This window comes from Grampus griseus (genome assembly GCF_964374135.1).
Source record: "Grampus griseus genome assembly, chromosome: 8".
In the NCBI taxonomy this organism is placed as follows: domain Eukaryota; kingdom Metazoa; phylum Chordata; class Mammalia; order Artiodactyla; family Delphinidae; genus Grampus; species Grampus griseus.
The window spans coordinates 8,635,258-8,661,319 of record NC_139002.1 but is presented as its reverse complement, the minus strand read 5'-3'; the positions used below and the strand labels follow the sequence as shown (position 1 = coordinate 8,661,319).

At 39.1% G+C, this 26,062-nt stretch overlaps 1 protein-coding gene across 1 annotated transcript; it reads right to left on the bottom strand.

Moving 5' to 3' along the window:
* Nucleotides 1-1,080: 1,080 nt before the first annotated feature.
* On the bottom strand, nucleotides 1,081-11,735 carry LOC309825633 (prostate and testis expressed protein 13-like; the record flags this gene model as incomplete). The annotated part of the gene is made up of 3 exons (XM_082659280.1): nucleotides 1,081-1,095; nucleotides 10,525-10,694; nucleotides 11,672-11,735. The coding sequence occupies 3 exons, from the start codon at nucleotides 11,733-11,735 to the stop codon at nucleotides 1,081-1,083; spliced, it is 249 nt and encodes an 82-aa protein (XP_082515406.1).
* Between the last annotated feature and the right edge of the window lie 14,327 nt (nucleotides 11,736-26,062).

Below are 26,062 nucleotides of genomic sequence, written 5' to 3'. Positions count from 1 at the left end.
AATATAGAAAGAAATCTGTACCAGAGCCATGAAGAGAAAAAGATTTTCTGCCTTGTAGAATGAGACTCTCTAAGGAGTTGGGGGTTGGAGAAGAAAAGGAGAAGGCATGCCTGGAATTCTAGAGATAGTATTTGCACTCTGCTTCCCTGGCAAACTCATAGGAAAGCATCAACCCCTAGACAGGGAAGAGCTGTAGTATGCTTCCAAGGAGATGAGACCAGAAGTAGTCACATAAATATTCCCATGCCTGCAGCATGGCATGGAGGAAGCCGAGATCTGTGGGGTCTGAAGAAGCCATGTGGGTCTGTCCACTAGACGTCTCAGCAGCAACCTCTGTGGAGAGCTGTCCCCATGACCAGACGTCTTTCCTCACCCTCCACCTCCGCCTCACACACGCTCGGGTCTTCCGCTTGTACAGTTCTAGCACATACATCCTGCAGGTTGTTACAGAACCTAGTGCTTTCACTGAATACCCAAGTTGCTTCAGAAAAGAAAGAGGATAGGTCAATTCTTTTCCCTGCTCCTTCCCTTCCTTTCCTCTTTTTCCCTTTCTGGGAAAAAATAGGGGTTGGAAAATGTATGCTCATAAGGATTGATTACTGATTCCTAACAAACTGGTAGGATGAGGACTGAAAAGGGTGATTAATTAATATTATAAAAATATCATAAAGAAAGTTACATTTCTTCCATACCCATATTGTGTTTTCTTCTTTCTCTCGTCTCCAAACCCTTCTTTAATTTCGCCAACAAATATTTATTTTAAAAGTCCTGTATTTAAGGCACTGCTGGACCTTAGGATACTGTAGCCATGACCGCTGTCCTCATGGTGTCTAAAGCAAGAATGAAAATATAAAGAGATAATTAAACATGCAAGTTGAAACAAAATAATAAAAAATAAACAGGTGGGAATATTTGGTATAAAATATAACAAATAAAAAAAGCCCACAATAGATGAAATATTATACGTATTTCTTGAAAAAGATGTGCAAAGAATTAGGCACTTGGAAGACCAGAATGAGGAACTCTCCCAGAATACAGTAAGAAAGAAGATTAGAAAAGATGACCATAGAATAGAAAGGCTTACAGAGTACAGACCTAAGAAATAAGGAAAAACATAAGCTAAATATAGTAAAACATAAGTTATATATAGTAAAACATAAGTTAAAGACTATGAAAGATGACAGATCTTTAAGCACTTCCAGTAAGAAAGAGCATGAAAAGCATAAAGGGAGAAAGAATAAATGCCAAAGTCTTAACAAAGAAACTTAGAACAATGTATAAATTTAGAAAAAGTCATGTCTAAGTTTTATTTCTGGCATAGCAGATTGTTAATTAAGATAGCCGGTTTCATGGATGAGTGCAAAAATCTTTGAAGTCAAGGTTCTTAAAAGAATCTTTTGGTAAGGGAAAAAACATAATAAAAAAATTTTTTTATAACTTTCTCCCCATGGATAAAAGAATAAGAATGATACTTTGTGGATGTTCTCAATGTATTTATTTATCAGAACTTGCTTTATGACAAAAAATATTTTGAATTTTATGCAACTATAGAATATTTTCTCATTCTTATCTTTCTTGGACCCTTTAAGATTAACCTAGTATTGGTCATTTTATCTTCTCTATTACCTTTTTAATTATACATTCTTTAATAATTCTTTTAATAGTTATGCATACTTAACTCTTTACAGTCTACCTTAAATTAGTACATTTACCACCTTATTAGCAACCCAAGAACACTGTAAGAATTTGATTCTATTTACTCACTTCTGCTTCTTGTGCTACTATTGTCACTGTGTTGTTGTTTATTGTGGTAAAACATACATAAAACAAAATTTACCATTTTAATCATTTTTAAATATACAGTTCAGTGGCATTAAGTACTTTCATGTTGCTATACAACCATCACCACCATCCATCTCCACATGGATCCTACATCCATCTTTTTCATCCTACAAAACCGAAACTCTGTATCCATCAAACAATACTCCCCATCCCCTGGCAGCACATTCTACTTTCTGTTTCTGAGTTTGACTATATTGGACACCTCATAGAAGTGCAATCATCCAGTGTTTGTCCTTTTGTGACTGACTTATCTCACTAGCATAATGTCCTCAAAGTTCACCTATGCTGTAGAATGTGCCAGAATTTCCCTCCTTTTTTTTTTTTTTTTTTTTTTTTTTTTTTGCGTACACAGGCCTCTCACTGTTGTGGCCTCTCTCGTTGCGGAGCACCGGATCCGGGGCACGAACCCGTGTTCCCTGCATCGGCAGGCGGACTCTCAACCACTGCGCCACCAGGGAAGCCCATCCCTCCTTTTTTAATGCCAGATAATATTCTATTGTAGGTATATACCACATTTGGTTTATCCATTCATCATCCATTGATGGACATTTAGGTTACTTCCACCTTTTAGCTATCGCAAATACTACTACAATGAACACAGGTGTACAAGTATCTGTTCAAGTCCCTGCTTTCAATTCTTTAGGGTATATATCCAGAAGTGAAATTGTTAGATCATGTAGTAATTCTATGTTTAAATTTTTGAGGAACTGCCATACTGTTTTCCACAGTGGCTACGTAATTTCACACTCCCACCCAGAGTGTACTAGAGCTCCAATTTCTCCACATCCTTACCTACACTTGTCATTTTCTGTTTTTATGTTAGTAGCCATCCTAATGGGTGTGAAGGGTTATTTCACTGTGGGTTTTTTTTTAATATAAATTTATTTATTTATTTTTATTTTTGGCTGCGTTGGGTCTTCGTTGCTGCATGCGGGCTTTTCTCTAGTTGTAGCGGGGGGGGCTACTCCTCGTTGCGGTGCGCAGACTTCTCATTGCGGTGGCTTCTCTTGTTGCAGAGCACAGGCTCTAGGCGTGCGGGTTTCAATAGTTGTGCCACTCAGGCTCAGTAGTTGTGGCTCGCGGGCTCTAGAGCGCAGGCTCAGTAGTTGTGGCGCACGGGCTTAGTTGCTCTGCGGAATGTGGGATCTTCCCAGAGCAGGGCTCAAACCCATGTCCCCTGCATTGGCAGGCGGATTCTTAACAACTGTGCCACTAGGGAAGCCCTCATTGTGGCTTTTATTTGTGTTTCCCTAATGATTAGTGATGTTGAGCACCTTTCCATGTGCTTATTGGCCATTTGTGTATCTTCTTTGGAGGAATTCATGTCCTTTTGTCCACAATTTAATCAGCTGGCTGTCTTTTTTGTTGCTGTGTTATAGGAGGTTTTTTTTTAATACATTCTGAATATGATCTCTTATCAGGTATACAATTTGCCATTCCATGAGTTGCCTTTTCACTTTGTTGATTCTGTCCTTTGATGCACAGAATTTTTAATTTTGACATATTCCAATTTATCTTTTTCTTTTGCCTTATATCTTTTTAAAAATTGAGATATAGTTGATGTACAGTATTATATAAGTTACAGGTGTACAATATAGTGGTTCACAATTTTTAAAGGTTATACTCCATTTATACGTATTATAAAGTATTGGCTATATTCCCTGTGTTGTACAATATATCCTTGTAGCGTATTTTATACATAATAGTTTGTACATCTTAATCCCCTACCCTTATATTGCCCTTCCAACTTTCCCCCCTCCCACTGGTAACCACTAGATTGTCCTCTATATCTGTGAGTCTCCATCATTTTTGTTATATTTACCAGTTTGCTGTAGTTTTTAGATTCTTCATAAAAGTGATATCATACAGTATTTGCCTTTCTCTGTCTGACTTAATTCACTTAGCATAATACCCTCCAAGTCCATCCTTGTTACTGCAAATGGCAAAATTTCATTCTTTTTTATGGCTAAGTAACCTTCTTTACCCATTCATCTGCTGATGGACCCTTAGGTTGCTTCCATATCTTGACTACTGTAAATAATGTTGCTATGAATACTGGGGTGCATGTATCTTTACAAATTAGTGTTTTTGTTTTTTCCAGATATATACACAGGAGCGGAATTGCTGGGTCATATGGTAGTTCTATTTTTAGTTTTTTGAGACACCTCCATAACATTTTCCACAGTGGCTGCACCGATTTACACTCCCAGAAGCAGCAGGTCCCCTTTTCTCTACAACCTCACCAGCATTTGTTATTTGTGTTCTTTTTGACAATAGCCATTCTGACATGTGTGGGGTGATAACTCATTGTGGTTTTAATTTGCACTCTGAAGATTAATAATGTTGAGAATCTTTTCATGTGTCTGTTGGCCATTTGTATATCTTCTTTGGAAAAATGACTATTTAGGTCTTCTGCCCATTTTTTAATCAGGTTGTTTGTTTTTTGATAGAGTTGTACGAGCTGTTTGTGTATGTTGAACACTAACCCATTGTCAGTCACATCTTTTGCAAATATTTTCCCCCAATCCATAGATTGTCTTTTCGCTTTGTCAGTGGTTTACTTTGCCATGAAAAAGCTTTTAGGTTAAATTGGTCCCATTTGTTTATTTTTGCTTTTATTTCTTGCTTTAGGAGACTGTTCCAAAATTATTGCTACAATTTCTACTAAGAAGTGTTCTGCCTATGTTCTCTTCTAGGAGCTTTATGGTTTCATGTCCTACATTTAGGTCTTTAAACCATTTTATTTTTGTATATGGCATGAGAGAATGTTCTAATCTCATTGTTTTACATGTGGCTGTCCGGTTTTCCCAGCACCATTGTTGAAGAGACTGTCTTTTCTCCATTGTATATTCTTGCCTCCTTTGTTGTAGATAATTGACCATAGGGGCCTAAGTTTATTTCTGGGCTCTCTATTCTGTTCCATTTATCTATGTGTCTGTTTCTGTGCCAATATCAATTGTTTTGAATATTATAGCTTTGTAGTATAGTCTGAAGTCTGGGAGGATTATACCTCCAACTTTATTCTTTTTATTCACAATCACATTGGCAATTCAAGGTCTCTTGTTGTTCTATATAAATTTTTGATTATTTGTTCTAGTTCTGTAAAAAATGTCCTGGGTATTTTGATAGGGATTGCATTAAATCTGTAGATTGCTTTGGGCAGTATGGTCATTTTAATAATATTGATTCTTCTAATCCAAGAGCATGGGATATCTTTGCATTTATTTGTATGATCTTCAATTTCCTTCATGAATGATTTGTAGTTTTCAGGGTATATGTCTTTTACCTCCTTGGTTAAGTTTATTCCTGGGTATTTTATTATTTTTGGTGCGATTTTAAATGGAACTGTCTTTTTACTTTCTCTTTCTGATGCTTCATTGTTAGTGTATAGAAATGAAACAGATTTCTGTTTATTAATCTTGTATCCTGCAGCTTTGCTGAATTCATTTATTAGTTCTATTCATTTATTAGTACTATTTTTGGGTGGAGACTTTAGGGCTCTCTATATGAAGTTATCATGTCATCTGCAAATAATGACATTTTTAACACTTCCCTTCCAATTTGGGTATTTTTCTTTTTTTTGTCTGATTGCTCAGGCTAAGACTTCTAATACTCTGTTAAATGGAAGTGGCGAGAGTGGGCAACCTTGTCTTGTTCCTGAATTTAGTGGGAAGTCCCAGATTTCACTTGAATGTGATGTTGGCTGTGGGTTTGTCATAAATGGCCTTTATTATGTTGAGATATGTTCTCTCTATACCAACTTTGATGAGAGTTTTTATCATGAATGGATGCTGAATTTTGTCAAATCTTTTTCTGCATCTATTGAGATATTGTGTGATTTTTATCCATCCTTTCGTTAATGTGGTGTATCACATTGATTGATTTGTGAAAGCTGAATCATCCTTGTGACCCTGGAATAAATCCAACTTGGTCACAGTGTATGATCCTTTTTATATATTGTTGGATTAGGTTTGCTAATATTTTGTTGAGAATTTTTGCATCTATATTCCCCAAATATATTGGCCTGACATTTTCCTTTTCGTAGTGTCTTTGCCTGGTTTTGCTATCAGGATGTTGGTGGTATCATAAAGTGAATTTGGCAGTGTTCCCTCCTCTTCATTTTTTTTTTTTTTTTTTGGGAATAGTTTGAGAAGGATAAGTATGTCTTTATATGTTTGGTAGACTTTCCCTGGTCCTGGACTTTTATTTCCTGGGAGGTTTTTAATCATTATTATTATAAATTCAATTTCACTTCTTGTGATCTGCCTCTTCAAATTGCCTGCTTCTTCTTGATTCAGTAATGGCAGCTTGTATGTTTCTAGAAATTTGTCCATTTTTTTCTAGGTTGTCCAATTTGTTGGCATATAACTGTTCATAGTATTCTCTTATGATTTTTTGTATCTCTATGGTATTGATTATTATTTCACCTCTTTAATTTCTTATTTTGTTCATTTGAGCCCTCTCTCTTTTATTCTTGGTGAGCCTGGATAAAGGTTTGCCAATTCTTTTTATCTTTTCAAAAAACCAGCACTTGGTTTCATTGATTTTTTTTTTCTATTGTTTCTTTTTTGGGGGGCGGGTTCCTATTGGTTTTTCTTTTTGGTCTCTATTTTATTCATTTCCTCTCTGATCTTATTATTTCCTTCTGCTCAATTTGGGCTTTGTTTATTCTTCTTTTTCTTTTAGGTGGTAGTTTAGGTTGCTTATTTTCGTTTTTTCTTGTTTATTTGGGATGGCCTGTATCACTATAAATTTCCCTCTAAAAGAGTTGTTTTTTTTTTTTTTTTTTGTATCCCATGGATCTTGGAAAATTGTGTTTCCATTTTCATTTGTCTCAGGGTATTTTCTGATTTCCTCTTTGATTTCATCATTGACCCATTGGTTTTTTTAGTTGGATGTTGTTTAGTATACATGTGTTTGTGGTTTTCCCCTTTTTCTTTCTGTAACTGATTTCTAGTTTCATACCATTGTGGTTGGAAAAAATGCTTGGTATGATTTTTATCCTCTTAAATTTGTTGAGGCTTGTTTTCATCCAATCAGCCATTCTATATCTTTAGATTGGAGCGTTTAGTCCATTGACATTTAAAGAAGGCTCTGAACCTATTTTTATTTTGATTTATGCTGCTTTTTCATAATTTCTATTATTTCCCTCATTTCTTTTCTTTTGGTTAACTTTGAAATGTCACATTGAGTTTCTATTTTAGAGACACGTTCTTCCGGTATTGTTTTGTTTTCCCTAATATGGTATTCAACTTACTTTTCTTACATATTATTATATGAGGTTCATTTGCAGTCTTTTTATGTCATACATATTTAAATTAAAGGTATTTTTCCAGTACAGAAGCATTCTTATGTTGGCGATGGAACTGGACCAGGGGAGATTTCCTAGCTTGATCTCTTGAATGCACTGAAAGCAAAGTAGTTAATTGGTTTTTATCTTTGTAAAGAAACCTCCATAATAATTTCCAGGACTTGCTACCTCTTGTTTCCTCTCCTACCAATAACTGAACTTTTGCCTATTCCTTAGTCTTTTTACCCTGCTCAATTTCATTTCTACCTACAGCTCCTTTCTTGCACAGAATGTAGCTCGATTTTTGCAGAAGGAATGTTAATGGCGTACTTCTATATTTCTGAGATCTTTGAGGGCTTAGGCTATTCTAGTAGACCCTGATTTTTTATATGGCATTTTCTTTTTACTATCCTACTTGTTCTGCCTTTTTTATAATGGAAATTGTGGAGATTCATAAACTACACTGCTAGCCTCCAACTTGTCCCAACTGAGAGACCATAGTCCTACCTAGACAGTCCTAAGCAAAGCTTTAAAATCAACCCAAGAACTCCACAGCAAACACCTTCAGCCTCCTGACTCACAGCCTCTTCCCAGTTGCAGCTCATAACATCCTTCCTGGTGGCTGGTACCTCTGCCTGAGGGCCCATGGGCAGGTTTCCCTGCCCCAGCGAATCCGCAATAGAACTACAAATAAATATATTATCCAAATGGCTGAAAAAGTAAAAATAATTTTTCATTTTTCCAGTTTCTCTTTGTCACCATTAGCAGCACCTTACCAGCATAAATCAAGAAATCCATATACATGTGTTGAATACTCACAAGGCATGTTTTGAAACATTCACCAATTGTTTTAGAGCCCAGTCCATTAAAACATAAAGTCAAATTGGAAGAGCCTACTGAGGTTTCAGAGCCAGGTTCCTGGATTCCAATACAAGTGCAACTTGTATAAAATTTGCAATCCAAAGTTTTGAGATGTGATTTCCTGACAATTTTTCAATAATGAACACATTTCTATTGGAAATCTATGATTTTTACACACATTTATACAAAAGAAACCCTGTTTTTCCTGATATTAATAACCCTCCAGATTGAAAGTTCCATACAGTTGGTTTGTCTCCTTTGATCAGTTCTGCCAGCTTAGGTCCACCACCAACCAAGGGATCTTTGGCTGGAAGAGAATTCTGGACCTGAGTCTAGAACTACTGCACTTGCTCAGGGTCTGGCCTCCCTCACTGTTCCCTCTACTTCCCAGTTGTTTGTTGTTTGTTCTGTAAAATATAAAGAATGGAGTTGAAAATTAGGGGGTGATGGGGTGTTGTAACATGGGGCAAAGGGGAGTCAGAATCTCATGAAAATCCAAGATGGGAAACATACAGGACAGGCTCAGGAAGACCAGACCTGGAGTCTTCTGGATATGATGAAACTCTAGGGGCTTTGCCACAGTGCTTTAGGAATCTTCACTTCAAGCTTAGCTATAAATGTGTGACAGTCGGTCTCCATCTGTATCACTCAGTGTGTACCTGCTACTCTTCCTGCTACCAGTTACCTTCCTCACGCTGTATCTCTTTATTAATGTGACGCTTCCTCTTAGTTTCTAGTTTTGACATTTGAGACCATTCTAGACACTAACCACACATCACAGTAAGTCCCCCATGAATCATTTCACATGTGCAACCTGCTGCTAGTATCTCCACTCTATTCATATAAACTAATTAAACAACCCTGAATGGAAGAATCTACCATATTTTCTACTTTGAAAGATGTTAAAGTATAATATTCATTCTAACCCAATACAATTTGGGGAAAATTCCAGCATACATAAATGGAAAATATTTTAAAATTAATTTGTGTATTAAAATATTTTCTTCTTTATAGAAATAGAATATGGTAGAAACTAATAACCATCATAAGCCTGCATATCAGGAGGAATACTACAAACCCTAGAATAATATATATGTGTATATAAATATATAGCTAAGATTCATATAAGATACAGGTAGTCCTTTGCAACATTTCAACATGCACGAATATTAGTTTTCACAGTGTAGTTAAACAACACCTGTCCCCCAACAATGAGGCTGAACTTTTAGTTGTAACAATATTAACTGTGAACTATTGCATAAACTTTGCTACTAGCTCTTTATTCCAAAATCATTATGCAAATAAAAGATGTGCATCATGAACAGTAACAGTTACATCATTTCTTTCAAAGTCTTGGTGATTGGTCAGTGAACATCTATCAGTTACACACAGATAGTAAAGCATGTAGTTGTGTCGCCTCCTTGTCTCCCAGTGATAAACCCATGTGACATTTTACAAAAATGGATAATCAAAAGAGGGAATTAGTCAACAAATATGACAGAACAAAAAAATGAAAAGTGATAACACTGGAAATGAAATTAGATGTGGTTAGAAGATTTGAAAATAGCCACAGCAAAGCAAAGATAGGAAGAGACCTAGGCCTACATGAAGCTACAAGACAAAACATATTTTAAAAGACTGAATGAATATAAAAACAAGATAAAGTTGCTTCAACATCTCTTAGTTTAAATTGCAGTAGGAACAGAAAGCCGCTCATGGTTGAACTGGAGCATTTACTTCTATTTTGGATTGAGGACTGCAATCAAAAACAAATCCCAATCAGTTTGGCACTGAAGTTAGTTGCTACACTGAAGGAAAATGGTAGTTACAAGAACATCTGTTTACTGCCAGTAAAGGCTGGTTTTATCGTTTCAGAAGTCAACATGAATTGATTAATGTTAAGATACCTGGTACAGCTACAAGTGCAGATAAGGATGCAACTGTGAAATTTGCACCCATATTCAAAGAATTACAGGCAGTCCTTGTTTTGCACAGTAGTAAGAGACTGTCCTGTGCAAAAACTGCAGGATTTGGATAGAATGTAAATGGAGTTAAAAGATAAAGATGACCATGGAGTGCTGACACTGCTGCCATTCAAGAAACGGTTCTAGATATGCAGGAGGCAGAACTTAGTGAAGGTGAATATAAAGTTTTAAGTGAGGAAAATAGTTGTAAAGGATGAATGTGTCTCTAAGGAAGTGATGCTGTTGAAAAACTTCACATTGAAGGAATTCTCAGAGATGTTTCATGACATTTGACAGCACAAAGAATAAAATTTTGGAAGCTGATTTAAACTTAGAAAGGAGTATGATAATTTGCTAAACATAGATAAGATGCTCAATCCGTATTATGTTATATAATGAGAAGAAAGCAAGCACTTTTCAAACTACTCTTGATACATTTTTAAATAAAGAAACAAAATATTATTAACAAAAAGAAAACATAAGATGATGTTCCCATTGGGTAAGGGAAGGGCAAAAATTACTGGGAGAGATGGTTTCAAAATGTTAATCATTTTATTTGTAGCTAACCTGTTCAGTATCATATATACTTTCCTTTCCTTCTAGTCCAAATATCTTTGACTTTTCTGGGAGACAGCTTCCATCATTACACCTGTTGTCATGATTACAGCAATATGTTTCTCTCACTAAGTCATGAAATACTTGGAACACTCCCTCTTCACAAGGTCTGCAAGATAGTGCTGAGTAACAGTAGAGATGTCTCCCAAAAGAGAAAAGCATATGTGACCACCTTGCTTACTCTCACCATCTTCTAAGCGATGACTTCTCCCCAGAACCTCAAAGTTTTCTATACACAGGAATGAGCCCCAAGGCTGTGTCTGCATCTCATCTGTGTCTCTCTAAATAGGACCAGGCAAAAGACATCTGCCCCCCATGCAGCCTCCATCCCAGGTCTGTGTATGGAGAATCCCACTTTCCTCACCCTCCTCTGGTCCCAGTCTCCCTCCACATCTTGAGTCCAGGGACTGTGGGCACCACTGGTAATATTTTTTGTCTCTTTCTACCCCTGCTTACCTGTAACACGATCACTAAAGTAAAAGTGGTCTGTGGTACAACTCCTGTTATACAGCAATAAATTAAACTTCCAACACTGCTTCATACGTGTGCGACACTGCATTCCATTAAAATCTTTACAATAATTGCAAAATCAAAAAACTAAAGAGAGGAAAACTTTGATGCAGAGTTCTAGGGAGAGGGATTCTGCTCCAGAAGGCTGCCCCCGCCTGTAAACATTTATACACGGGTGGTGTCACACTCACAAGAAGGATGCTGACACCCCTCCCAGCTTCTGTCAGGGGGTCATTACTCCCTTCAAGAAGTTAAAGAGCGCCCCCCACCCAAGGCTGGGGGCTGAAAGAAGACACTAGAACAGTGAGTGAGGAGAGTGGTGGGTAGTCAGGGAGGGTAGAGAGATGATGTGTAAAGAACTAAAACTTGTCCCCTCTCATCGTGGCATTATTTACCCAGGAACTGAAAATGAACTACACCGTACATTTCAATGTCAGGACTCTGTCTCCTGTACAGAGAAGAAGAAAAATTCTCCTTGAACCACTTCACACCAGTCCCAAGAGTCAAGTCACCAAATCCCTCTCTTCCTCCCCATACATTCTCTGCCCACCCATTTGCCCACCCAAGTGCCACCCTCACCAGGCCTTACTCTCATTCATGAAGAGCACTGTGAATATGCCCAACAGAAGCAACTGGAACATCCTGGGGCCCATTCCTGAGAAGGTCCCAGTGGGAGGCTCCAGCTTTTTTTATCCCCATCACCTGCCCTCAGGCATCCCACCAGAATCACAAAATCATAAATTTTAGGTCAAATCACCTGAATCCTCTCTACAGCATTCCCAAGAGACAGTACATCCTGTCTTTGTTTCCACCTACTTAAAACTCAGGCCAGGCAGATGTCCCATGTCATTTTTGTTAGCTCTATCATGAGATACTAATTAATGTTGGTGTCGAATCTCTCTCCCTAGTACCTTTTCACAGGGTTGTATTTCTGTTTGTTGGTCTACACAAAACATGTGTAAGTCCACATCCACATGATGTCCACTCAGCTGTAACAAAGCTGGAGTCACTGAGCATCTGTGAGTGAGTTTCTCAGGCCCTTTAAGGTACCAAAACCCTCCCAGACATTCACCTCAGCATGACCTCCAGAGGCACTACATCCTCACAAAGTGAGTCACTGGGAACAGAGCTGATTCCCCAGATACGGTCTGACTGCCTGGTATAGCATCTCTCTCTGAGAGATGCATGGGACAGCCCAGGAAGGAAAGTGACCTCAGCTTCCCTCCAGCTTTATCCGTTAAACTTTTCAAGGCGGAGAAAGATCATAAGTGATTACAGTGGAGAGACGTACACCGGGGGTGATGGGGAGAAAGAGGAAGAAATATTTGGATTACTCACTAGAAAGGGAATGTGGCAGTACTATAAAATATAGATATGGATACAGATATATATATGCACACACAAAACTCCCTTACCACACTTCCCATGCCCCATTCCTATTTGATTTTTTCTCCAGAGTACTTAGACCAGTTTGTCATTCTATAGCTTTTCCTTATTTATGGTTATTTTATCTCTCTCCCCTCACAAGAACGAAAGCTCCACAAACGCAAGAGTTTCCTGTGTTGCGCTGCTTTCTTCTCAGCACCTAGAATGGTGCCTTGAACATATCAGAGAATCAAAAATATCTGATGACAAACTGGATGGCACGATTGGTATGGTTCACCTGAGAGGCACAAGGGAAGGGTGCCTCTGTTCTGACAGCCTCTAATTCCAAGTTTGCAGGATGAAGTTCCCGGCCTTCACCTTGCAGTTAGTAGTCACGACAGAGAAGACAGGCAGTGGTGATGGCAGACTCCCCTGTCTTGGGGAGGGAGGGAGTGTGGGGCCTCTTTACCTGAGTGGGCTCATTCCCAGAGCCAGACACGCGCTCTACCCAAGTAGGATCCCTCACGTAATCTTCATTCTGACAATACTCCCTGAACACCTGGGATGGAAGCCCAAGTGTGCTACCTCCCTGCTGTGTGACCTCAAATCAGTTACTGAACTTCTCTGTGCCTCTGTGACTGCATAGGTGAAAACAGGAACTCTCAGAGGTATAGCTGATATAGTTGTTAGGGCTTAATAAACTCACACGTGGGTAATGGTAAAGGGGAAGGAACAAATATTAAGACCTACGGGGTGTCCAACATTCTTTGGGCATGTGATACACTTCACCTTTTGAATTTTCTGAACAGCTTCGTAGGTTGGAAATAATTGACTTCATCTTACAGTTGATGACCAGGAGCGCTTAGAGTTGGAATATCTTTCCCCAGGTAACAAGGCGCACATCTGTCTGACTCAGTTATCTTTCCACTCCACTGTGCTGTCTCCTTCTCTCTACAATCTGGAGAAGGGTTCCCAGGGATGGAGCTCTAGAGTGACATGTACCCTGAATCATCAGATGACAGTGGGAGACAGGGAGAAGGGGTAAAAAAAATACTGTCTCCGTATAAAAAAAAGAATCTCTCTCTTGCTAGCAGAGAAATTATTATTCATGGTCAAACTCCCACTGAAACTAGAGGTCCCACAAGCCTGACTGGGATTTAAAACTTACAGGCCATTGTCAGGGAAGTAATTCACATAGGGACCACCTTTGTAAGTCTTGCATTTGGAACTTGTGAGACACAGGCAGCAATATATGGATGGAAGTCCCAGGGGGTCTGAGCTAAGAGCATTAAGCTTACCGCTCCAAGCAAAGAGCCTTTTATTCTCCCTGAGAAGATGCTCCTGCATCATAATTAAAATCTGGGCCTCAACCCCAAACTTCATGCCACCCAAGTCTTTCCCCTGTGTTTGTTCAGGCAACTTTGAACAACATTATTCTCAGAATAAAAGTCACAGAAAATTTGGAATTATACCAAACTTATTAGGAAGTAATTAAAATTCTCTTTGTGCCCCTGAATCTGAGAATAACAATGTGAATATTTTGCCATATCCCCATATAATATTATTTCTGTACATGTATCTCATATTCATGTTATTAAAGACTATCACAGTTGACATGATATATGTGATATTCTGAGTTTTTGTTGTGGAATCTGCATCCTTATTGCTCTACCTTACTACCCCTCCTAGAACGTGAGGCCCAGAAGTAGAGATTCAGGAGATTCAGGAGCTGATCCCCCGGTAAGCCCCTTTCAAAAGGCTAATACCTGAGCCTGCCTTTGACTCAGCCAGAAGCTTTGCCGGATGCTTGGCCTTTCAACACCTCTCACCCCAGGACCTTACTGTGGGCCACAGACAGACCTGAGATACCTGGGGAACCTCTCTCTGCCCCAGAGGGAGGAGGACTTGCTTTCCAATCTTCTCTTTCCTCCCCGCCTCTAAATGAGCCCCAAGAACTTGGTTCCCAGCAACCCCCCTCTCCTGGGGCCAGGGCCTGCACTGGCTCCCCCCACCCCTGGCTCCCATTCAAGGCTGTTCCGCTCCTTGCTGCTCTTTCCTAGACCAGGGGTGCTGTGGGACTTGCTGTCCTGTCCTGTCCTGCTCCTGTCCTATCCAGGGCACAAGCCGTTCCCATCCCCTATCTCTACAGAAGGAAGGAAGAGTAATGCCTTTGAGGCCAAATTAGGCTCCTCTGTAGTCAGCCCAAAGTTGGGTTTACTTTGCCTCTGTAGGAGGACAGTGAAAGGGCATGGGATGCAAGAGAAAATAAAATAAAAACAAAAATTCTCCCCAAATGTTTCCTGCATTTAGCAATATCCTCTTCAAGCATTTCAGCCAACCTCAAACAAGTGCTGCCTCTGGGCTTGCTCAGCAGGGAGGAGACCTGACAGTGGAATCACCTTGTCCCTGGTCGGTCCGTGAGGAGACAGAGACTTACTTTACTACGGGTTTCCATTAGAGCCCTCATCCAGGCAGGAGAAAGGACGTGTGTGGTGGGGAAACAGTCACGTCTCTTCTCCAGGACCTCTAACCTGCCTCACTCCCAGGCCAGCAGATCGCCTGACACTAAGACCTGCTTCCAACGCCTGCTCCCTCTAGCAGCCTTGATCAAGAATGTTGCCCTGCATGTCTGGATCTCACCCCAGAAACCACTGACCCACCCTCTCCTCCTCTATATTCAGCCCCAATCTGCCTCTTGACCTGGCCCCACTTACCCTCCTTTAACCGTCTTCTCAACTTTCTAGCCTTGGATAGCCTTGAAGGTATGCTTCAAGGGTAAAATAGAGGAGTTGGGCATAGAAGCAATATAGCCCAATGCCTTGATTTTACACCTACGAAACAGGACTGAATTAAAATTTCACCACAGTGTAAAGGCAGAGGGAGATCCTGATCCATGTCCTCTCAGTTATCAGGTCGGGAGTCATGTCTGACAGGTAAGAGAAACAAGGAATATGAATTTGGAGTCAGATCTGGATTCTGAGTCACCACTTTTCATCAGTTCAGCTCCTACTACATGTTGGGTTTAGGAGACGTAGCTGAAAAGGGGATCAGTTGTGGGAAGGCCAGGAATAACCACTAACTGTTTCATAAGGACTTCTCCGAAAGATTTCTCCATGACTCCATCTCCTGAGACTCTTCCTAGAATGAGCCACCAGGATCTCCGTCTCTAAGGCAGACAGGGCTTTGCCTTGAGACCATTCTCTCAAGCCCCATCCCATCACCCCAGCTATTGCCTTCCAGTCTGGAGCTCTGATAGTAGCCCACCAAGTTTAGGAGTGATGAGTTCAGATGAGAGGCTCCTGCAAGCCACCCCAAGCAACAGTCCCCAACCTATTTTCTAGGACTGCAGTCACAATGGATGCTCATCATGTGTCCTTCCTACTACAGGCTTCTGGGACTTTGACGTGTCAGGCTGGAGAAGAGGGAGTAGAGGTTATACTGCCCCCTAGCTGTGCATTCTGTCTGTTCTTGCTTACCCCAAAAAACCCAAGTACAATGCCCACCAGAATGATAACACTGACTCTAACTTCATACAGTTTTCTTCAGAAGTTCATTTGGAAGTGGCTGACACTTGCAAACATGACACCGTGGGATCCATTATCTCTATTTCCCCAGGCCAAGAGTGAAGCAGGTGTGCTTCTTCTAGTTTTCCATAGTAGCTTTGACCTCCTAGCCAGAAGAGATGTCAGAATCCTCAGCCAGCAGGAGCCACTCTCTGAAAGGGTCATCTGCCCAGAGACGACAGTGGGCTATAGGGCCTGCAGCTAAAGCTCTGGTTTGGGATGAGGAAGAACCTAGCGGGGGTGGTGGCTGAAAGAGTGGCCTGTTAAACCTTACCTGCCACCAAGGCTTAGATTGGGCTTGTGTGTTCCTGTTCCCAAGATCAGGAACAGTTTCTTCTAGAATGACCTTTGAAGATGGAGGCTCAGGTTCAGAGCAGACTGTCCGGTTTTCCTTGGTACATGAACATCAAGGATGTTCACTGAGCTCTGTAATTGTTCCTGGGTGAGACTGGACCCCAGTCTACAATTCTGGATGGTCACAGTCTACGAAACAGTCAGAGAATGCATAGAGCCCCAAAAGCTGGCATTTAATGGCTAGGGAGCCTCTCTTTGTGTCTCCTCTTCATTTATAGAGTTCCCAACTCTTGGAGAATGTTGGCAACCCACCAGAGCCCTTCTAGATGTTCCAAACTTCTGGGAATTGGCAGTGTTCTCTAGGTGGCTTGGGAGGGGAAGAGGAAGTAGTTGGCTAAAAGGAAGGAGAGAGCCTGCAGGGAGTGTCAGGATTCTGGGGAGACAACCTATTTCCCAGCCAAGCCTAGGTCAGGCAAAATTTCCCAAGCTTTAGCACACTGTAACAGGAACTTGGTCCATTACTCAATGATCTTCTGAAGGCTCCAGATCATGTGAACTCATATATTACCCTCCAGTAGAGGGGAGAATCAAAATCTCCCTCACTCATACTACAGTTGGTGATGGGAGCCAGGAACTCAGCAAGAGAGTAGTAGAGAGCTTCTGCCTCAGAAGGAGGGAAGAGAAGGCACTGCCCTCTAATCAGGAAGTCCCCGATACTGTTCAAAAACTGCCATCAAGATTTCCACTGCTTGCCTCCCCAGGTTCTCCCATGTACCTGCCTTTGCTGTCACTGGCAATCTCTCTGCCTCCCCTTCCTTACTCTCTTTTCTTCACAGTGCCTTTGCTTTCTCATTCAAAGAGGTCACTCTTCCCATCCAATCTTGATTGGGAGATAGATAGTACCGGGTAAGAAGAATCTCTTTATCTCTACATGGTAGCCAATTGTGAAGGCTCCTATTACTGTGAACAACATGTTCATCCTGGATTAGCTGGCTTCTCTCTCCATTTCCACAGAGGCCATTTAGATCACAAGCATCTTACAATTTAGATAATATTTGTTATATGAATTTAGAGTAAAGACTTCCTGGGAGGTTTTGAATGTATCAGATAAAGAAATGAAATAGAAACTATTACACTGTGTTTCAGAAAATTTATGTATCTAGATGACCAACCTATTCTGCTACCCCATCACCCTGCACATATGGTAACACCAACACAGTCACCTCTCTGACTCCTGATTCATTTGGGGATAAAATATTATTTAATCCTCTTGCTATCTCTCTTCACACATAGAGAGCAATATAGAAATCCCCTGCCTACAATGGTGGTCTTCGCAAAGCAATGTAGTAGATTCAAAACTTCAGCTCATACTTTTGCAGCCAATCATGGGCTTCCAAATTACAGAATATTTATTTAAAAAATAATGGTATCGACATCAGTGTCATGGCGAATTGAGATGCATCCTTTGTCTCTCCCCTTCGATCAGTTAAACATCCACAACTCAACAGAGCAGCTCATCCCAACACACTCAGGATGCCAGAAAACCCATACATATTTATATCTAAAAGATGGAATACAAAGAGGAGGCAGAACCAGGGCAACAGCACAAGTGTTGCTTACAATCCTGGGTCCCTGGCCACTTTGGCTGAGCCTGCAGCCCCAGAGAACCTGGTAGCATCAGGAGAGGTAGACACATGCCTCTGGCCCCACAGCTGCGGCGGTGCTCACAGACACAGGTAACTGAACAGCAGGGACAGAGGAGCCTGTGAACTCATCCCTCCAGCCACAGAGGCATCCACAATTCCGGTCCCTAGGCCACCACCTACAGCAGTGGCTCCCACCAACCCAACAATACCCAAAATGGCAGAGGTATGCTGATCCCAGCTCCCTTCTTCCCCCACAGCAGTGGAGAGTGCAACTCAGGAGATCCAAGCTGCAGTGGAAGTACCTGCCGTCCCTGTGCCCTAGGAAGTGAGGCCAGTGACACTGGCAATAGTAAGACACCAATAACTCCAGAGGCACAAGCAGCATTAAGGCGGGCACTGGGCTACAGCCGTGACAGAGTGCAGACTCTCAAACATAACCAGAGGCAGTTCAGGTGCAAGAAACCCCAAAAACTTGTACTATAGTGCCACTTATTGCAAAACAAAAGAGAGACCTCTAATTTCTAACCTGTTGAATCATTAGAATCAAGTTAAAAAAAATAAAAGCTTAATCTAAAGAAGAAAGGTGATTGCTTCTTCAAATGTACTGGCAGAGAAACAACTTATCAAGCACCATGAAGAACCGCAGTAATACACAAAAAGAAAATGAAAATTTTCCAGAAATCAAACTTAAAGTCACAGAATATTACAGTCTAACTGATAGAGAATTCAAAATAGCTGTCACGAAATTCAATGAGCTACAAGCAAGGCAATTCAATGAGCTCAGGAATAAAATTAATGAACAGAAGTAATACTTTACCAGAGATTGAAACTCTAAGAAAGAAGCAAGCAGAAATTATTCTGGAGCTGAAGAACTCAATAAACAAGATGGACAATGCATTAGAAAGCATTGGAAATAGAGCAGATCATATGGAAGACAGAATTAGCAAGCTAGAAGATAGAAATCTAGAAATGATACAGGTAGAAGAGGAAAGAAAATTAAGATCTAAAAAAAAAAAATGAGGAAAGTCTACAAGAGCTATCCAACTCTTTTAGGAAGGGCAACATTAGGGTAATGGCTACCCCAAAAGGAGAAGAGAGGGAGAAGGGAGGAGAGAGTTTATTTAAAGAAATAATACCTGAAACTTCCTAAACCTGGCAAGGAACCAGATATACAAGTCCGTGAAGCTAAGAGAACACCTTATTACTTCAATGCAAAAAGACCATCTCCAAGACAAAACTGTCAAAAGTCAAAGACAAAGAAAGAATTTGAAAGTCAGCCAAGGAAAAAAAGGATGATAACCTACGAAGAGACAGCCCCTGCCACCCCCACCACATTAGGCCATCAGCAAATTTCTCAGCCGAAATTCTATAGGCCAGGAGGGAGTAGAATGACATTCTCAAAATACTGAAAGATAAAAACTGTTAGCCAAGAATTCTCTATCCAGCAAAGTTATCCTTTAGATATGAAGGAGAAATAAAGGCATTCCCAGACAAACAAAAGCTGAGGGAGTTCATCAATATTACTAGACCTGCCCCACAAGAAATGTTGAAAAGAGCTCTTCTACCAGAAATAAAAAGGCAAAAGTGCACAAAACTTTGAGGAAGGTGATAACTAGAGAGACAGAATCAGAAAATTGCAACTCTTATATCACAAAACATTTTAAACACTTTATTATAGCATAAAGGTTAAAAGGGGGGAAAAAGCAGAAAACATAACTATAGCTACTCCAATTTGGTAATGAATAACATAAAAAGGGATAATTTGAGACAACAAAAACATAAAAGGGGAAGAGGAAAAGAATGAAACCCATGTAGGCAAATGAAGATGCTATCAGCAGAAAAGGACTATTTTACTTATGAGATGTTTTTTACAAACATCAGGGTAAACACAAAATATAAATCTAGAGCAGAGACACAAAATATTTTTTTAAAAAAGATGAAACTGAGAAAAACATTATAGAAAACCACCAAACTAAAATAGCAGAGAGAAACAGGAGGAAAAAGAAAAAATAGAGATACACAGCAACCAGAAAACAAAAGACAAATGATCACCCAAAATGTAAATGGATTGAATGTACCAATCAAAATACAGAGAGCTGTTGGATGGATGAAAAAACAGACGCAACTATGTGCTACCTCCAGAAGACCCATCTCAGCTCTAAAGGAAAACATAGTCTCAAAGTGAAGGGATGGAAGATGATATTCCAAGCAAATGGCAGTCAAAAAAAAAAAAAAAGTGGGTGTAGCCATACTCATATAAGACAAAAATAGACTTCAAATCAAAAAATATAACCAGAGGCAAACACAGACATTATAGAATGATAAAGGGAACAATCCATCAAGAAGACATAACATTTATTAATATATATGCACCTAACATAGGAGCACCAAAATACATAAAGAAAATATTAACAGATACAAAGGGAGAAGTTAAGAGCAACACAACCATAGTAGGGGACTTTTACATCCTATTTAAATCGATGGATAGATCATCCAGACAGAAAGTGAATGAGGTAAGAGCAGCCTTAAATGAAACATCTGATCCAATGGATTTGATAGATTTGTATAGAACATACCATTCAAATGCAGCAGAATACACATTCCTCTCAAGTGCACATGAACTTTCTCAAAGAAAGACTGTATGTTGGAACACAAAACAAGTCTTAATAAATTTAAGAAGATTGAAATCATACCAAGCATCTTTTCCAATCAAAGTCATATGAAACTAGAAATCAATTACATGAAGAAAGCTAGAAAAATAACAAATATGTGGAGACTGAACAACATGTTTTTGAACAACTATTGGGTCAATGAAGGTATCAAAGAAGAAATCAAAAAAATACCTAAAGGCAAATAAAAATGAAAACCTAAAATCTATGGGAGGCAGCAAATGTAGTACGAGAGGGACGTTTATACCCATACAGGTCTATGAAAGAAAGAAGAAAAATCTCAAATAGACAAGCTAGTCTTACACCTAAGGGAACTAGAAAAGAAGAAAGCAAAGCCCAAAGTCAGTATAAGGGAGGAAATAAAGATCAGAGCACAAATAAATGAAACAGAGACTAAAAAGACAACAGAAAATATTGATCAAATAGCTGGTTCTTTGAAAAGATAAACAAATTGACAAGACTTTAGCTAGACTCACTAAGAAAAAATAGAGGAGGCCTGATAAATGAAATAAGAAATGAAAGAGGAGAAATAGCAATGGATACCACAGAAATACAAAGAATAATAAGAGAATATTATAAAGAGCTATATGCCAATAAAAGATAAAACTAGAAGAAATCGACAAATTCTTAGAATTGTACAGCTTTTCAAGACTGAATCATGAAGAAATAGAAAAACAAAATAGCACCCAAGAAACAAAAATGTCCAGGACCAGACTGCTTCACAGGTGAATTTTAATAAACATTCAAAGAAGATTTAATATGTATTCTTCTCAAACCCTTCCAAAAAATTGAAGAGTCAGGAACACTCCCTAATTTTATGAGACCAACATTACCTTGATACCAAAACTAGAGAAGGACAACACAAAAAGGAAAAATATAAGCCAATATCTTTGATGGACATAGATACAAAAATCCTAAAACAAAATATTAGCCAACCAAATACTGTAATGTATTACTGTATACATTAAAAGGGTCATATACCATGATCAAGTGATTTATTCCAGGGATGCAAGGATGGTTCAACATCTGCAAATCAATCAATATGATACACTACATTAACAAAATCAAGGATAAAAATCACATGATCATATCAATAGATCCAAAAAAAGCATTTGACAAGATTCAAAAAAATCTTATGATAAAAAAAAAACCTCTCAATAAAATGGGTATAGAAGGAACAAACCTCAACATAATAAAGGCCATATATGACAAGCCCACAGCTAACCTAATACTCAATGGTGAAAAACTGAAAACTACCTCTCTAGAATCAGGAACAAGACAAGAATTTTCACTCTTACCACTCTTATTCAACACAGTATTGGAAGTCCTAGCCAGAGCAATTAGGCAAGAAAAAGAAACAAAATGCATTCAAATTGGAAAGGAAGAAGTAAAATTGTCAATATTTGCAGATGACATGATTTCATGTATAGAAAATCCTGAAGACTCCACCAAAAAACTATTAGAAACAATAAATGAATACAGCGAAGTTGCAGGGTACAAAATCAACCTACAAAAAAATCTTGCCTTTCTATATGCTAACAATGAGATATCAGAAAAGAAATTAAGAAAACAATCCCATTTACAATTACAGAAAAAGAATAAAACACCACAAAATAACTTTAACCAAGGAGGTGAAAGACCTGTATACTGAAAACTAAAGACATTGTTGAAATTGAAGAAGACACAAAAAATGGAAAGGTGTTTCATACTCATTGATTGGAAGCATTAACATTGTTAAAATGTCCATATAACCTAAAACAATCTACAGATTCAATGCAATCCCTATCAAAATTCCAAGGACATTTTTCACAGAAATATAACAAAAAATTCTAAAATTTATATGGAACCACAAGAGTCCAAATAACAAGCAATCCTGAGAAAAAAAGAACAAAGCTGGAGGTATTACACTCCCTGATTTCAAACTATATTACAAAGCTACAGTAATCAAAACATCATGGTATTGGCAGAAAAACAGATACTTCCATCAATGAAGCAGAATTGAGAGCCCAGAAATAAAGCCAGACATATATGAACAATTAATTACAATGAAGGAGCAAAGAGCATACAATGGAGAAAGGTGTTGGGAAAATTGGACAGCCACATGCACACACACAAAAAAACAACCCCCCAAACAAAACAAAAACTGGACCACTATCTTACACCCTACACAAAAATCAACCCAAAATGGATTGAAGACTTGAATGTAAGACCTGAAACCATAAAACTTTTAGAAGAAAACAATATGCTCTTTGACATTGGTCTCAGCAATCTTTCTGGCTATGACTCCTCAGGCAAGGGAAACAAAAGCAAAAATAAACAAATGAGACTACTAAATATTCTGCACAGCAAAGGAAAACATCAGCAAAACAAAAAGACAACCTAATGAACGGGAAAAGATATTTGCAAATCATATATCCAACACAGTGTTAACATCCAAAATATAAAGAACTCAACAACAACAACTCGATTGAAAAATGGGCAAAGGAACTGAACAGATATTTTTCCAAGGACATACAGATGGCCAACAGACACATGAAAAGATGTTCAACATCATTAATTATTAGGGAAATGCAAATCAAACCCACAATGAGATATCATCTCACACCCATGAATGTGCTATTATCAAAATAGAATGATTATTATCAAAAAAGCAAGAAATAGCAAGTGTTGGAGAGTATGTGGAGAAAAGGGAACCCTTATACAATGTTGCTAGGAATGTAATCAGTGTAGCCACACTGGAAAACAGTATGGATAGTCCTCAAAAAAATTAAGAATAGAATTACCATTACCATATGATTCACCTATTCCACTTCTGGGTATTTATCCAAAAAATACAAAAACAGTAATTTGAAAAGGTATATGCACCCAATGTTCATCTAGGTATTATTTACATTAGCCAAGTTATGGAAACAGCCTAAGTGCCCATCAGTGGAAGAACGGATAAAGAAAATGTGGTGTGTGTGTATACACACACACACACACACACACACACACACACACACAATGGAATACTACTCAGCCTTTAAAAAAGATGAAATCTTGCCATTTTTTGTAACAACACAGATGGGTCTTAAGGGTATTATGCTAAGAGAAATGTCAGATGGAAAAAGACAAATACTATATGATTTCACTCATAGATGGAATAGTAAAAACAAATAAAAACCAAAATCACTACAAACCCAACCAAACAAAACAAACATGGAGATACAGAGAACAGAGTACAGTTGACCCTTGAACAACAAGGGTTTGAATCGTGTGGGTCCACTTATTCTCAGATTCTTTTCACTAAATACTTACTACAGTACCACACAATCCACTGTTGGCTGAATCCCCGAATGTGGAATTTCCTATAAGGAAGCCTGACTGTAAAGTTATATGTGGATTTTTGACTGGTGGAGGGTTGTTGTCCCAACGCTCACATTGTTCAAGGGTCACCTGTAGTAGTTACCAGAGAGGAAGGGGCAGCCGGAGGGCGAAATGGGTATAGGGAGCTAACTGTATGATGAAGAGAAACTAAATTTTTGGTGGTGAGCACACTGTAGTATGCACAGAAGTAGAAATATACTGTTGTACACATGAAAGTAATATAATGTTGTAAACCAAGGTTGCCTCAATAAAAAAAAAAATCAAAAAATAAAATTAAAAAGAAGAAAATAAAAAGAGAGCATTCACGGCCTTTTTATGCACCTGAGCTTCTAGGCAGGGTTTGAAACAGGAGGAGGAATACGGAAGCCCTTGTAACACTGAGCATATTCATGAAAAATGTGTCCTCATAGTTGATGGAACTCCATGAGGTTACAATTCATTTAGTAGGATGTTTATCTTTGAAAATCGATGTTTACATTTGGGATAAGATCGTTTACAACTAAACTCCCCATGATTGAGGGGGCTTTGCCTCATCTTGTATTGCTGGGAAGATTTCAAAGGTAATAGGTTTTGAGGAGCTGAAACCACTCGCTGAACTTTGGGCTGGCTTTAGAGAGCTAAAGGTCATCCCAGACTGTCCTCCTGAAACACATCCTCAAGCCCGTAGCAATGTGGGCCAATGCATTGCTTCAGAAACAAAATTCTATGGGTTGCCAAGTACTGCCATCAGACTGCTGGGGAGGGAGCAGGCCTAACAGAGTATTAATTAACACTCAATTACACAACCATCAACAAATATATTGGATGCTTCCCATCTGATAGATATTGGGGAATTGTTTGAGGTGCTGGGGTTGCTACTAAGAACAATAGAAGGAGGGGGTAAATAGTGCTTTGAAGAAGGATTCAGAGGAACAGAGGAAGGGATTTAGATTCCCATCTAAAATGGAACTGGAGGATATGTAACGAAGAATCTCACGCATGCTCCCTGAGAAGAACAGAACTTACTGAGACTGATTTCCCATAAGTGCCTGATTTACAGAAGGTTGAGACTTACCTCTTGACCAATGAACATCCAGCAGGAATCTCTCCCCATCCTCAAGCCAATGAACTTACTGCTTGGACTCTGGCTGGACTTACCCCTCTTTGCACTCATTGCCCATAAATACAGCTCACCCCAAACCCTCAACAAACATGCCTGTATCTTGCTACAGTATACATTTTCCGAATTGCAGTTCCTCTGCTCTTCCTGAATAAACTCAATTTCTGGTCATTCAAACTTGCTTCGGTTTACCTCTTAATTTAGGTTGACAGAACAAAGCTAGGATCTGGGTCATATGCGTGAGAGGGCCACCTGGGATAGATTTCACTTTCCTTCTCTTTCCATTGGACTATGGAGCTAGCCATATTTAGCATGTATTGCAAAAATTTCGTTTGGGTTTTTCCATAAGATGGTACAGAAAACCCGAATGAACTTTTTTGGCCAACCCAATGGTTTGCATTTTTGCTCCACCTATGCCAGACACTCCATAAAGTCTGATATATTCATTCAGCCCTGAAAGGTGGTATTGTTAGGAATAAAGGAACTGGGCCTTCGTACATTAACTTCTTTATTGAGGCCCATTTTATGGTAGCAGTATCATATCAGTTTAAAATAATGCTCCTATGAATTCTGGGTTCAAATGACAGCTCTACTGTAATATGCGACTTTACCAAAGTATATTAACTTTCTGTACTTCATAAGGTTGCAGTAAGAATAAAATGAGTTAATGTGTGTCAATGGCTTAGATCAGCACTTGGCACAAGAAAATGCTCATTACCTATTTAATGTAAAAATTATAATTATAGTAAATTTTATTACATCAAGAAGGACAGTGGCTGAGGAGTCCCAGAGGATGACCAGCATCCAATGAACCAGAGCCTATTGTGGAAACAAGACTGCACTGAGAAGCAGTTATAGGATTAAACTGAATTAGGAGTGAATATAAGACTAAACCTCCTTTACTCTCAAATATAGTTACAAGAGGAGCCCTTTGAATAGGAAGTTTTCAGGAAGTGCAGAAACAAACCTTAGAGAGGA